The 15,622-nt window shown below is 40.8% G+C and overlaps 2 protein-coding genes across 2 annotated transcripts; one reads left to right on the top strand and one right to left on the bottom strand.

Moving 5' to 3' along the window:
• Positions 1 to 2,414: 2,414 nt before the first annotated feature.
• Positions 2,415 to 9,141, bottom strand: LOC122649582 (GDSL esterase/lipase At2g40250-like). The gene is made up of 5 exons (XM_043842787.1): positions 8,872 to 9,141; positions 8,726 to 8,788; positions 5,382 to 5,744; positions 3,147 to 3,320; positions 2,415 to 2,486 (listed from the first exon to the last, which is right to left on the bottom strand). The coding sequence occupies exons 1-5, from the start codon at positions 9,139 to 9,141 to the stop codon at positions 2,415 to 2,417; spliced, it is 942 nt and encodes a 313-aa protein (XP_043698722.1).
• Positions 9,142 to 12,517: 3,376 nt separating this feature from the next.
• Positions 12,518 to 15,055, top strand: LOC122651365 (pentatricopeptide repeat-containing protein At3g09650, chloroplastic). The gene has a single exon (XM_043844732.1). The coding sequence runs from the start codon at positions 12,551 to 12,553 to the stop codon at positions 14,753 to 14,755; it is 2,205 nt and encodes a 734-aa protein (XP_043700667.1). The 5' UTR covers positions 12,518 to 12,550; the 3' UTR covers positions 14,756 to 15,055.
• The last annotated feature ends 567 nt before the right edge of the window (positions 15,056 to 15,622 follow it).

Raw genomic sequence — 15,622 nt, 5'->3', positions numbered from 1 at the left:
AGATCTAGAGCCCGACGGCTCCCATTAGGATCCTGCCCGCCGCCTAGCGCGAGGGACTCGCCCTGAAAAAATGGACGATCTCTCTCCTCACCCTTCTCCAATCACAACCCAAATTCCCAAAATTTCCTTTACCATAAGGAAGAGGGATAGACTTCTTAATGTTCATTGTAAGTTTAACTTCTTCAAAGGGATTAATGTTGGTAGAGGGATCCGGCTCCTCTGTAGCGCGGGGTCGTGCTACATACCTTGTGGCACGGCACCAGAGCTCGCCACGTAGACGAGCTTCCATTTGAATGGCACCGATCAAGTTCAAAATTTGAATTTCAAAATTAAGAAATCCTCCTATCCATCGCATGTGCACCACCACACTCAGGATTTCTAGATCAAACAGGGTCGAAACCTGCATTGAAATAGAAAACTTCCTTAATGGTTTGGTTTTGATTTGGCTTAGCAACAGGTCGAACCGAACTAATTGTTTGACACATGAGGTAAGAAGAAATTAATGAGGTTAATTATTTATCATTAGTTTTGTAAGGCACATATACTCACACCATAACAGACTTTTTCCATCAACAGGATATATATCTCTTTTTGGACAACCGTATACCTAATTGTGTCATGCACATAGAAGGGTGATGTGAATTAGGCATCAAATTTCAACCACAAATTAACCTTAGATTATTTACGAATTTAAAAATCGTAGTGCAGCCCATCTGGGATCAATCCAAGCAAGCCCAAATGAATCCAAAACACATATAAGTGTATTCACAATAAGTAAAATTTGATCACAAGCGTCAAGATTGGCATATAGGGCTTACCTTTACATCACATGAAAATCTTTCTTTACATCTATATATGCCGTTAGATGTATAAATAATATTAAGCACAAGAATGTTAATACATAAGGGCTTCCTATGGGTAATCACATCATATAAGAAAAAAAAAAAAAAAACATATTAGGATGCTTATGTAAATACATGGGGAGGATAAATATTAATTGTAATCTAATTAACTAGATGAGGAATCACATTTTGCAGAATGGCATTGGCAATATTCTGGTAAGCTACTTGTGTTGGATGCATGGCATCAAAGAAAATATACTTGGAAGAGTCTGAGCACACTGGCGCCGCAGTGTTGCACAGACCAGCAATCTCTATGTATCTGGTCCCACAACACCCTTGTATGGTATGCTCAAAACCTAATTAATAGATACAATTCCAATTTATCAATCAGGCATAACATATACATCATAAGCCTATAAAGCTAATCAAATAAGAATAATTAAATCACAATTGTGTAATTACCATATTTCTTGGGATAGAGAATCATGTCCATTAAGGGAGTGAAGATGTCCGCATAACCAAGTTTGGCACTAGGGAGTGTAGTTTCCCACCTTGTGATATAACCTTGAAGCTTGGCGTTGTAGGACTGTGAATCCACATTTGTTCATCTACACACTTATGTTGTAGTATGTTAGGACCTGGTGTGACGGTACCCACAGTCTCTTGAACCGGTAAACAACCAACCGGTGGAAGACCCGTTATCGTAATCTTTCTTGCTCCATTTCTATAAAGACCCTGTAATTAATTAGGGGAATTTCCTAGATCTACTAGATTAAAAAAAGATTTACAAAACCAGTAGCTGTAAATTATGTTTTACATTCATAAGTTAATTGATTTAAAAAGATTTATCAAACCCCCATGTGAGTAAAAGAAGTTAAATGAATACCCAAAATGCCCCAACATCCTTCTCTCTCTCTCCTTCTTCTTCTTCGACGGAACCAACCACTCCCTCGATCCCCCTCCCCTGCAATCCCGCCCCACCCTTCTCCTTGCAAACCCACCCTGCACCACCACCTCCACCGCCAGCCACCCCTCCCTCGTCCCGCATTAGCATATTAAATTCTTTATCACAACAGACCCTATCTTTGTTCTGCGCAAGGAGTTACAGAACTGAGGATCACTCTTTTAGAAAGTTACTAATTTTTGTCCAGACCGTAACTTACCATCTGACCAGTGGATTGTCTCCTAATATTGAAAATTATATTTCTATTCCTATAAACCCTTCAACCAGCATACCTAGTCCATCTGACCAACAGATTGTGAATGTCGTATTTTCTCTCTAAATCTGGTTCCTCCTAACCCTGCAGTTCATGTTTCTTTTTGATTCTTGGTCATACTATTAAGTGATTATGATACGATTAATTCCTCTGTTTAGAGTAGCAAAGGAAATCCTCAGAAGAAGAACAAGAACAATAAACCCACTACTGAAATTCAGTCCCTCAGTCCTCTTCTCTCTATCCTCAAACGACGGTGGGATCTGCTTCTGAGTGACGATGGCCCATAAATGTTTATTTCAATTGGGAAAAAAAAAAAGACTTGGAAATGAGGATGTGGAGAGTTACCCCTGAATTTTTACCAAAGAGCAGCTATTTGCAACAAGACATTGGAGATTTCTGAAGTTAGGGAGAGAAGCTCGTTCAGCACCTGTTTGGGTACTAAGAATTGAATTCAGTCAGTATAAAGAACTTGGCGTTCCACACCTATGGCGATTCTCATGCTACACAAGACTTCAAATTCCTCAATTTTGGGTGGAGGTGTGAATACCTATTGGTCATGAGAACTGAATCAGGGTGATAACATAACAATCTTCCGTGATTCCTGGTTTTCACCAAATGATCCAATGTAAATCAGGTATTTCATGGCAGTTTGGATGCTTAGAAAATAAAACACCCTCCTTCTCCAGCGAGAAGGGTGGCTGGCGGTGGAGGTGTTGGTGCAGGGCGGGTTTGCAAGGAGAAGGGGGATCAAGGGAGTGGTTGCAGGAGAGAGTGGTTGGTTCCATTGGAGAAGAAGAACAAGGAGAGAGAAAGATGTTGGGACATTTTGGTTTATTCATTTAATTTTTTTTTACTCATATGGGGGTTTGGTAAATCTTTTTAAATTAAGTAACTTATGAATGTAAAATATATTTTACTGTTACTAGTTTTGTAAATCTTTTTTTAATCTAGTAGATCTAGGAAATTCTCCCTAATTAATTTACATAACAAAATTAATGAAATAGGAAGCTAAAGATTCTGTGTGCTCAATTCTTTAACATATTTTTCATTCATCCCCCAAAAAAAAAAAAAATTCTTATATACCTACCTTGACAAAAGTCTCAAGGTTTCTGAGAAGGAAATCCTGGTAACCCGACAACGAATACTCCGCCCTCCTTGTGGGTATATCGTAATAGTTAAACAACATATTATTGGTTGAAGCACCAACTGTGAATATGGCATTCTGGATTATATCAGCTGCAGTGGCATTGCCTACTGTAGCCTGGATCCGAGCTATCGTGTCATAGAACATTAAAAAAAGAAAACCAAATTGGGATGTTTATGTAAATAAAAGGGTGAATAAGCATTACGATGGAGAGAGAATACCTTGATTTTGTTTAATGCAAATATCTATTAACTATGTTGAAACTAATTATTACAAATATAGAGTTTTAATCAAACTCAAAATCATTCAAACTAAAAAAGGCATTAAAACGATTAAAGAAAAAGAAGTGAAATCCTATGAGCTTTTATAATGAAATTATAATTATGTTTACAAATCTAAGTCAAACAAAAAAAAATATATGGAAGAAAGTTCTCTATGAGGGAGTGCATAAAACACATCCTAATATCTGAAGGGCAAAAGGACCGCCCCACTCCCCATGAAAGATAGAAATCCTATCCCCCCATGATATCAATGCATCTGACCAAAAAAAAAATGATATCAGTGAGCGCTCTCATTGGCCCCCGCATGCACACAGGAATCTTGCTCCCCCACAGAGAACACTAACTCAAAAAATATCTAAAGTAGTATGAAATTTTAATCTAATTAGCTAGATGAGGAAGCACATTTTGCTAAATGACGTTGGCAATATTCTGGTAAGCGGTTTGTGTTGGATGGATGGCATCAAAGAAAATATACTTGAAAGAGTCTGAGCAAACTGGCGTCCAACTGTTGCACAAAGGACCCATCTCTACGTATTTGGTCCCACAACACCCTTTTAGGGTATGCCCAAAACCTAATAAAATCAATTCTAAAACTAACTCAATAAGGAATAACACATCTCAAGCCTATAAAGCTAATGAAATAAGATTTAGTCACAATTGTGTACGTACCATATTTGTTGGGGTAGAGAATCATGTCCATCAAGGGAGTGTAGATGTCCGCATAAGCAAGTTTGGCACCAGGGAGTGTAGCTTCCCACCTTGTGATATAACCTTGAAGTTTAGCATTGTAGGCCTGCGAGTCTATGTTCTGTTGATCTACACAGTTATGTTCTAGTGTGTTAGGACCCGGTGTAAAGGTACCCACAGTTGCTTGAATGGGCAAACAACCAACCGGTGGAAGCCCCGTTATCGTAATCTTTCTTGCTCCATTTCTATAAAGACTCTGTAATTTACATAACAATGAAATTAAAATACACGACAACCAAGAAAAGTTACCAGCGTTCTTTAATGGAAAATTTTTGGCTGCAACCCATGTTCCTACCGCCCCCAATTGCAGGCTCCAATTTGGAATAATTCCCTTCCCCTTTGGGTTCACAAATACCCCTTTAGGTTTTAGTATTTTCCAAAATATCCTAAGGGATTCCAAATTATCCCATATGATTGGAGTTACAGGAACGTGGCTACAACCCGGGCAGCAGCCAAATTTTATCCTTCTTTGATAGTATTAAACATGCTATATGTATGGGAATAAGGCGGTCATGGATTGAATCTGACTCTAAATCGACGATTTGATGTGTTGTGAACCAAAGGATGCCGGTTATTTTTCTTCATCAGTGGCTGTCGGCAAAGATCTATCTTGACTCAATTGTGTGGCAAATCTCCCATTTCTACAAGGAAGGAAACCTAGCTTGTGGACTTTTTGGCTAAAAACACAGCTTCATCTCAAACATATAAATTTTGGGATGAATATCCCCATTTTGTTAGCATGAAGTCTTATAGGATGCACAAGGAAGATCTAAATTTAGGTTGATTCGCTAATAGCTCCCATCTCCTTTGTTGATGATAATGCTGAAGGTGCTTGGGATGGGTCTTGTGAGGGTTGTTTCTACTGATGGCTATCCAAATGTGGTTTCACTTTCAGTTTTCTTTTACTTATTTTCTTTGACTAGTTTTCTTTTTTGAACTTTTAGCAAAATAAATAAATAAATAAATAATTTCTTACCCTGACAAAAATCTCAAGATTTCCGAGAAGGAAATCATGGTAAGCCGGCAATGAATACTTGGCCTTCCTTGTGGGTATATCATAGTAATTAAACAACATGTCATTGGTTGCAGCGCCAATCGTGAATATGGCGTTCTGGATGATCTTAGTTGCAATTGCATTGCCTAATGTAGCCTGGATCTGAGTTAAGCATTTCTGAAAATCGGCCAATTGAGTCGACATGTGCATAACACTTCCTATATTGGCAGTCATATCGTCCAATCCGGAACCAGCAGAGGCAAAGCTGACACCGGTGAGCAAGTCATGATTGGTGATCTTGGGATCAAGGTAGGCTGGCACCGAATCCTTAATCCCTAGACTCGAGACAATCATATCTGTAACGAGTTTGCCATTAGTGAAACGGCCGGTAGCGATACCACCTTGGAAGTCACGACCGTATGGTGGATGATCACTTCGCATTGAAGTTGTCAATCTATCGTTATTGCCTGGGTCTAAAGTTGAATCACCAAAAGCAAAGACAGCAGTAATATTGTGATTCTGAGGTTTTGTGAGATTTGCATTTTGAGAAATCACAAGAAGAGGGAAATTGGAAACAATTAAACTAAAGAAGAGGAAGAAGAAGGAGAAGATAGAAATGGTAGGTCCCTTCTCCATGGTCATCAGCACTAGATCAATCTTATAAGTTGTTGGGAGAGCTGAGATTAATTAGCTACTTATATATATATAGGCTTTGATTGGATTGGAAGAGTTTGGTAGACTAGTGAGGAGTGGACTACATGGGCTTACCATGCATGGACGGTTGTGATTCGTGTTCAGACCTTTCCTCCACTTTCATCTCTTATACCCTTTTGAAGGGCCAGTAGTGTAGGGCGATCGGGCAGGCCGAGTCAAGCTAGTAGTTGCACTCCATGTAAGCTTATAATTTGCGGATCTTTATCCCAAAAGGATTCTGTCCATCACCCTACCCGGGCTGAATGTGCAGCGTGGGACTCAGTGAGGCATGAAAAGACCGCCTCACCCCTGCTCGGGCAAGGCACTCGGACAAGGGTGAGACGGTCTTTTCATGCCTCACTGTGTCCGACGCTACACGCTAGATAGGAGCCGAGTCCATCTTTATCCCCTCAATTCACCTGCCCTTCAATTTCCTCAATTCCATCTAATAGGGGAGAAATGACCACCCTACCCCTTGCCCAAACACACTGCTCGGATGGGGTCCACCTCCCTCTATTAGAGGGAATTGAGGAAATTGACAGGCAGGGTGATGATTGGAAATTTATCTATTTTATTATTTTCTTATATTTTTTTGGAAATTTATCTATTTTATTATTTTCTTATATTTTTTCTCCATTGATTAAAAACTTGCCAACGTAGATCCATAGTTACAGCCTAACACTAGGTCAGCCTTAAGTAGAAACAGATCCTTTCCCACGTGGGTGCCTCTCTAGAGTGCATCTGACGGTTGGGATGGCATGATGTGCATCGAGATGTGTGCATGAGTTTGCATCATGATAGCCCAACCGTCAGATGGGCGTTGAAGACGCATCCGCATGAGAGAGGATCTAAATCCGGCTTGGGTTCTTACCTTTTGGAGTTGGGATCCTCTGGTAGCTATGGTGCGATATACCATTATGCTGCTATAGAATGATCTACCGCTTTGGTGATCTGTCGCTATGATGATCTACTGCTATGGCCAGTTGTCGCACTATATATGATGTGATCTACCGCTATGGTGATATGTCGTATGCCAATTTACTGCTATGGCGATATGGCGATCTCGTGCTATAGCAAGATTTACCGCTATAGTGTAATCTACCCTTATGATGTCAATGCTATATTGCCATAGTGTTATGACAATCGAAATCAGTATCAGATTAGTATCAAATTGGTATGTCGAATCAAACCGTATCAATGTTAAAAAAATTAAAAAGAATAAAACAAAAGAGAGAATCAGAGAATGAAGGAGGTAGGATTGTAGGAATAAGGATGTGAATCGATACGGTTTCGATACTGTACCGAATAATGATTTGGTATAGGTATATTGATGAGGTTATTTTATCAGGTTTCTTAATCTGCTTTTACATATAACTTAATTTATCACGTCTCTGTGCATCCAATTGTGTCACATAGAAGGGTGACGTGGATTGACAAATATTATGAATTAGCCATCAAATTTCAATCACAATATGGGTTCAGATTTTTATGCCTTGCCCTTACCGGCCTGGTCAGACCAAACCATAGATAGGTATTTCCTAATCTTAGTGCAATCCAATCAAAACCCAGATGAATATATCACATGCTTCAAGATTCCCAAGCATTACTATGGGAGGATAGAGAGAGAGAGAGAGTACACCTTAATTTTGTATAATGCAAATATGTATTAACCATGCTGTAACTAATTATTACAAATAAGGGGTTTTAATCAAAACTCCAAATCATTCAAAAAGCAAACAGACTTTAAACTACCAAAGAAAAAGAAGTGAAATCTTATGAACTATTCTAAAGAAATTGTGATTATGTTTTCATATCCAAGTGAAAAAAAAATATCTAAAGCAATCTAAAAAATTTTAATCTAATTAGCTAGATGAGGAATCACAGTTTGCTGCATGACATTGGCAATATTCTGGTAAGCTACTTGTGTTGGGTGGATGGCATCAAAGAAAATATACTTGGAAGAGTCTGAGCATATTGGTATAGTCACACTGTTGCACAGTTCACCCATCTCTAAGTATCCGGTCCCACAACACCCTTTTAAGGTATGTTCAAAACCTATAAATAGAACCAATTATCCAATTTATCAATAAGGAATAGGTACATCATAAACCTATATATAAAGCTAATTAATCAAATAAGATTAATTAAATCACAATTGTATGCATACTTACCAAATTTATCGGGGTAGAGAATCATGTCCATCAAGGGAGTGTAGATGTCCGCATAAGCAAGTTTAGCACCAGGGAGTGTAGCTTCCCACCTTGTGATATAATCTTGAAGCTTGGCGTTGTAGACCTGTGAATCCTCATTCTGTTCAACTACACACTTATGTTGTAGTATGTTTGGACCCGGTGTGATGGTACCCACCGTCGCTTGAATTGGCAAACAACCAACCGGTGGGAGACCCGTTATCGAAATCTTTCTTGCTCCATTTCTATAAAGATCCTGTAATTTCCATCCATAACAATATATGAAACAAAAAAACAAACATGATTAATTACCCACTAATAAGGAATTAATTGAAATTACGATAATTCACGAATATGAAGAGAAAACAAAAAAAACATAAGAAAGATTAATTACTGACCGAGACAAAAGTCTCAAGATTACCGAGAAGGAAATCATGGTAACCGGACAAGGAATACTCCACCCTCCTTGTGGGTAAATCGTAATAGTTAAACAACATATCATTGGTTGCAGCACCAACTGTGAATATAGCGTTCTCGATGATCTCATCTGCATTGGCGTTTCCTACTGTAGACTTGATTCGAGCAATACATTCTTGGAAGTGGACCAACTGAGTTGACATTTTGATAACAGAACTTATATCGGCAGTCATGTTGTCCAATCCGGAACCGGCAGAGGCAAAGCTGACACCGGTGAGTAAGTCATTGTTGGTGATCTTTGGGTCGAGGTAGGCTGGGACTGAATCCTTAATCCCTAGACTCAAAACGATCATGTCTGTAACGAGTTTACCATTAGTGAAACGACCTGTAGCGATACCACCTTGGAAGTCACGACCGTATGGAAGGTGATCAGCATGCATTAGAGTTGTCAATCCATCGTTATTCCCTGGATCTAAAGTTGAATCACCAAAAGCAAACACAGCAGTAATCTTGTGATTATTTGCTTCTTGATCAGAAACTACAAGAAGAGAGAAAGAGGAAACAAGAAGAGTGAAGATGAGGAAGAAGTAGAATATAATGGCACGTCCCTTCTCCATTGTCGAGCACGCACCAGAACTGAACTCAACTCAACTCAACTATACTATATCTGATATCAATATATCTTCTTATAATAATGGCTATACAATGTATCGATTGACTCTATATATAGGGTTTGATTTAATTGAAAGAGTTTAAGTTGTAGAATAATATTAAGATAGAGTTCCTCTCCAAACAAAGATCGATCTAACGTACATACGCAGTGTAATTTACCAATTCTAGTTGGAATTAGAGTTGGAGTTCGAGTGGGACTATATCGGTTTAGTAAGGACGGACGGTTGTGATTCCATGAGTTTATGGTAATACTTCATGTACAACACTGATAAGATGCCACTTGTCTTTCTAAGAAAGAGTTTCATCCATTATTTTTTTTTTTAAGAAACCAAATTGAAAAGGAAGTTGGAAGGAGATAATATTAAAGAGTAAACACTGGAAGTTTCCTTCATCTAACCAATCACTCTCTCTCTCTCTCTCTCTCTCTCTCTCTCTCTCTCTATAGATCTTCTAATTTCATATTGAATAATATAGTTAGAAATTTAAGGACTTTAGGTTTCACGTGTTTGATCAATGGTTGGGATTTTTTTGTTAAATCTAAGGATTTTAAGTTACACGTGTTTGATCAATGCTTGAGATTGACTATGTTTATAATAATAGGCAAATTAATAGCAATGCGGAAACTTATTGGATTGATGGGAAGGATATAGATGGGTTGTACATGTAAAAAATTGGGTTCTTGGTCGAGTTAGTGGTCCCTTATCCGAATTTCCAGGTCAGGTTAACGGAATAAATCAACTGGGTCGAGCCTAATTAAGCCATCTGGGCCTGGTTTAGTCCAGTTCAGAATGCTTTATTCTAAGATAGACTTCAGATCTTTGTCCCCTCCAGTTCTCTGCCCGGTCTAGTTTCCCCACTGCCCTATAATACGGGGGAGGACAATGACCACCCTCTCCCTGCCCAGGTCGGGTCCACCCTCCCCCCTCCCCTCTCCCCTCTCCCCTCTCCCCTCTCCCCCCCTATTATAGGCACCAGGGAACTGGAGGAGATTATTTTCCGATAGCCTTCCAACATTTTATGACCCAAACTTCAAGCCTAGTAGGTCTTTAAAACCCTTTCAATAAAAGAGGTACATTAAACTTGATGAATGCCCAAAGCCCATTAAGCCTGAACAGAAATACAAAGCCCACAACATAAAAATCCATGATTTATAAGGAACCATAACCATTAACTTAAACGGTTTTAAATTTACCCATATTATATTGGTCTCGACCGTTACCGATATAATTACCAATACAGACGACTGGTAGCAGCGTCAAATGATCCACATTTTAGCTGATACGCCTAATCCATATTGGTATTGTAAAGTTATCGCCCTGGCGATACTGATACATATCGACTGATATGTCAATACAATACCTATACTTAGAAGTTAAAACCATGGTGCCAATACAAAAGAGGGTATTTAGTCGAATTAGTAGAATTAAACCGTAAAAATTGACCATGGCCAATCTAAAACATGACCTCTAAATCAAACGATCAAGACAGCTACATCATCCGGTCATGTGACAATATTTAAAGGGTGCAACTTTTTGTCACCAAAGTGATGAACTAAATGTTATAACCATCTTTTTATTGGGGGGGCCCACACTAAAGGTATCTTTTCTATGAAGTCAACTTATCGGTTGGGATCCCAGCTTATCCCAGTTACTTCTACTTCAAGTTCCAAGAGTTGCTCAATCTCTAAGGTTGTATGGAAGGTAATCTGGTCTTCAAAAGCTCCCCCCAAAGTTCTGCACTCTATTTGGAAAGCGTGCTTAAACAGCATTGGGACTCTCTCAAACCTTAAGCATAGGAAGATTTTGCTCTTTGACTCCTGCCCTTGTTGTGGTCATGATGGTGAAACCGTTGAGAATGCCCTGCTACTTTGCCTTCAAGCCCAACATGCTTGCTTTACGTCATGTGTTTCTTTGCGACCCTTATCCCAGATTGGTGCTTGGCTGATTGGATTATTCATTGGGGCAAGCGGCCTTGTTTGAGCAACAAGGAGCAAAAGGACTGTTTTGTAACCCATGCTGTTATCCTCTGGGAAATTTGAAAAAGGCAAAATGCCATGACCTTTCACCAAACAGTGTAGCCCTTTAGAGCTTGGTTGGACTTAGTGCACAGATCTGTTGCTGAGATTTCTTCAATGGCGGACCCTACTCCTCCTAGCCACCCTTTGCAAACTTAGAGCTCTTCTTCCATGATCTCTGAATCCTTCCACATCTTCTCTGATGCTTCGTTTTCTGTTAGGCCGAGGGCCATGGGGTTGGGTGTCGTAGTTCTCAACTCGAGTGGGCAGCTCTATATGGTGACTACTGATCATGGTTTCCCTTCCTTGGCTTTTATTGGTGAAGCTTTGGCGTGTCGACTGGGACTTAAGGCTGCCTTAGGTAAGGACATCAGGCAAGTTTCCTTTCATTCTGATTGTCAGCTTCTGATTCGGTGCCTCCTTGACAAGTCCGTGCTTCCACCCCTCGAAGCTTCTACCATCTTGGGAGATATCCGCAACCTTTTGCACTCTCTAGATTCTTACTCTTTTTCTTTTACTAGTAGAAATGTAAATGTATTGCCCATGCTATTTCTAAACGGGCCTTGCTCTACCCTCAGTTGGGTATGTGGTGTCATTCCTATCCAGATGATCTCCTCAACGTTGTATCTCCTTTGTTGCCCCCTAGGGTTTAATGAAGTGCGTCCCCCCCTGCGGGGTTTTCGCGCCAAATATATATGTATCTCCATGCTTTATCACCAAAAATTATACTCAAACAATGGCACCACACTGACTCTCTCTCTCTCTCTTCCCTATTTTGACCAAGTGGCTCCTACATGGTGTTTTTTTTCTCTTAATGTGAGGTGTTCGACTTTGCCAACTGAGCTACCCTTGGGGGTGGATCTACATGGATGATACCATTTTCTAACCTGTCATTGTTGCAACGTCAAAATACCTTGCAAAAAACCCTCTCCCATATTAAAATAGATCATATAGAAAAAAACCACTACCACATGTGGGAACCATTTTTCCATATGATTTTGGGGGAGGGTTTTCTGTCCGGCAGTATTCCCCCCTTCCCTCTATTCTCGAATGGGAAACACACACAAACATCAAAAGGGTGGGATTTCCCAAAGGTCTGTGTCTGGCGCAGGAGCCACGCTTCCGGACATAATACTTTTGCCCTGGTTGAAACCATGAACGGATTATACATGTAAAAGAACGGAAAAAGGAAAGAAAGAGAAGAGGACAAGATCGTTCAACGTGGTTCAACCGCTGTCCACCCAAACAAATTCATCGTTTCTCATTCTCTCTCTACTCTCAGCTAGAGAGAGCTTGAACAGAGCCCATCACTCACTTCTCTCCTAGTAAATGGACCAAAGATGATTACTGCAATTACATTCTCACTTTCAGTTCCAATTCATTGGACTGCTACTCCATCAAGCCTTCCACCGACACCCTTTCACTCCACCACCTATAAACCCTCGCACGCCTTCCCAGCCCACGCCACCCAACATACTGAGCCGAATCTCTCAGTCGCCACCGCTACCACCGACACATCCGCCGAAGACTACGCCGACGATGACAAAGCCCTCCTAACGCTTCTCCGAGAAAGAAAGACCGACGAGGCGTGGCTTAGATATAGCCAGTCCACTCTTCTCCCCAGCCCAACATGCCTGAGTCGGCTGGTCTGCCAATTATCTTATCAAAACACAAAACATGGCCTCACCCGAGCTCAGTCCATCATCCAGCGCCTCCGCGACGACCGGCAGCTTCACCGCCTCGATTCCAATTCCCTGGGCCTCCTCGCCGTCGCTGCTGCCAAAGCCGGTCATACCCTCTACGCTACCTCAATCATCAAGTCCATGCTTCGCTCCGGTTACCTTCCCCATGTCAAGGCATGGAGCGCCGTCGTCAGTCGCCTTGCTGCCTCTGGCGACGACGGACCTACTGAGGCCCTACGACTATTCAATTCCGTAACCCGGCGGGTCCGTCGCCTTGCAGACCCTTCTTTGGCAGCCAATGCAAAGCCCGACACCGCTGCTTTCAATGCTGTGCTCAATGCCTGCGCTAATATCGGCGACATTGCGAAATATGTGCAGATATTCAACGAAATGCGCGAGTTTGGCGTCCAGCCTGATGTCATCACCTACAATGTAATGATCAAGCTCTGCGCTAGAGCTAATCGCAAAGATTTGCTGGTGTTTGTCTTGGAACGGATTTTGGATCAAGGAATTCAACCCTGCATTTCTACTTTCCATTCTCTTGTGGCGGCCTATGTTGGCTTCAATGATTTGGATACTGCAGAGAAGATGGTTCAAGCAATGAGAGAAGGTCGGAGGGATCTCTGCAGAATCCTCAGGGGCTCATACAAGTATTACTCCACCCAGACTGATGACGACGAGGTGTTCGTGAAATTGCTTCCTCAATCAATGACACGGAATACTACTCATGAACCACCAGTGTTACCCAAAACTTACGCGCCGGACTCTAGAATTTACACCACTCTGATGAAGGGGTACATGAAAGATGGCCGTGTAAGTGATGTGGTCAGAATGCTCGAGGCAATGCGGCGTCAGAGCGATTCAGCAAGCCATCCAGACCACGTCACGTACACTACCGTTGTGTCTGCGCTCGTCAAAGTGGCTGCAATGGAAAGGGCAAGGCAAGTACTTGCAGAGATGGCAAGAATCGGTGTATCTGCAAACCTCGTAACTTACAACATCCTCCTCAAGGGATACTGCCAGCAGCTACAGATAGAGAAGGCCAAGGAGCTGCTTCGAGATATGGTTGATGATACTGGTATCGAGCCTGATGTCGTCTCCTACAACATCTTAATTGATGGATGCATACTTATAGATGATAGTGCTGGAGCCCTTGCTTACTTCAACGAGATGCGTACACGTGGAATTGCTCCTTCTAAGATCAGTTACACCACACTGATGAAAGCCTTTGCCTTATCTGGTCAACCAAAGCTAGCCAACAAGGTGTTCGACGAAATGCTCAAAGACTCAAGAGTGAAAGTCGATTTGGTTGCATGGAATATGTTGGTTGAAGGATATTGTAGAGTGGGTTTGATTGAAGAAGCCAAGAAGATCGTTCAAAGGATGAGAGAGAATGATGGGTTTTATCCCGATGTGGCTACTTATGGAAGCCTTGCAAGTGGGATTGCATTAGCTCGAAAACCAGGAGAGGCTCTTTTGCTCTGGAATGAAATTAAGGACAGGTGCAGAAAGAAGGAAGGAGGGATTTCTTCAAATTCTCCACCATTGAAGCCTGATGAAGGGCTTCTTGATACTCTAGCTGACATCTGTGTGAGGGCTGCTTTCTTTAGGAAGGCTTTGGAGATTGTGGCGTGCATGGAAGAGAATGGGATATCACCCAACAAAACAAAATACACAAAAATTTATGTCGAAATGCATTCAAGGATGTTTACTAGTAAGCATGCATCACAGGCCAGGCAGGACCGGAGGCGTGAGAGGAAAAGGGCAGCAGAAGCTTTCAAGTTTTGGTTGGGACTTCCAAACTCATACTATGGGAGTGAGTGGCGACTTGAACCAGTTGATGGTGATGACACTAATGAGTAATGGCGACTCTGCTCAACCACCGGAGACTGTAACATACTGTACACCAGGGGTAACTTCAGTTGCAAGAAGACGGGTGCCTTCATAATGGATGAAAAATCCAAATGTATAAGTCTTACTGCATCTTTATCTACGGTCAAGTCTACTATTCAATTGGATACTTCTGTTATAACATGCACATAATTGTAGAGTGAAACTAAGGTTCTTTAGCAGGAAAGAAACTATATGAATTTTTGGTGGTTGATAGAATATCTCTGAGAAACTGAAAACATATTTCAGCTGTAATATTATTGCATTCTTGTATATCTTTTCTTATTCTTGGACTAATAACATACCTTAACAACAAAAAAAAATAACCTCTCTTCTTACCAAAAACAAAAAGAAATGGAATATAAGGAAAAATTGGAGTGTCTGCTCTGAGCAACTTTGTACAGAATGGAAATTTACTTATAAGATCATACATCTCTCCAGACACATCATCCAAATGGTAGTGTTTGGCTTTATCTAATATGTCAACAAACATGTCAGTAGCATTTTATATCTTGTTCTACACATACATGTAACATATTTTAGTATTTAAGCACCACAACTGCAAATCCCAGTGCCCAGAGATAGGTGGATTGGAGATGCCCTAACCTTTTGGTTATTTTTGCATAGCCACTGTCAGACTTAAACCCACTGGCAGCCCAAGCTTTTTTACCATGGCACCAAGCAATGGCCCCTTTGTGATATGATCAAGACAAGTAATAACATTTGTTTTTACATGCATTATATAGATGGAATTTTTTTTCTTTTTTATGGGCTTTTAGAGAACTCTTACAGAGCTATTCATTTTTCTCATTCTCTAATAGTGAAGTGAAAGCAGAGAAC

This window comes from Telopea speciosissima, chromosome 2, assembly GCF_018873765.1.
Source record: "Telopea speciosissima isolate NSW1024214 ecotype Mountain lineage chromosome 2, Tspe_v1, whole genome shotgun sequence".
Taxonomy (NCBI): Eukaryota; Viridiplantae; Streptophyta; class Magnoliopsida; order Proteales; family Proteaceae; genus Telopea; species Telopea speciosissima.
The sequence above is the reverse complement of the archived record's forward strand: the minus strand, read 5'-3'. Positions and strand labels throughout refer to the sequence as shown.

Coding starts and splice junctions, on each gene's coding strand:
- LOC122651365 (XM_043844732.1), top strand. CDS start 12,551: ATGATTACTGCAATTACATTCTCACTTTCAGTTCCAATTCATTGGACT.
- LOC122649582 (XM_043842787.1), bottom strand. CDS start 9,141: ATGGAGAAGGGACGTGCCATTATATTCTACTTCTTCCTCATCTTCACT. Junction 3,321..5,381: donor AATGCTTAACTCAGATCCAG/GCTACATTAGGC, acceptor GCTCGGATCCAG/GCTACAGTAGGCAATGCCAC. Junction 2,487..3,146: donor ACCTTGAGACTTTTGTCAAG/GTAGGTATATAA, acceptor GTACCCAAACAG/GTGCTGAACGAGCTTCTCTC.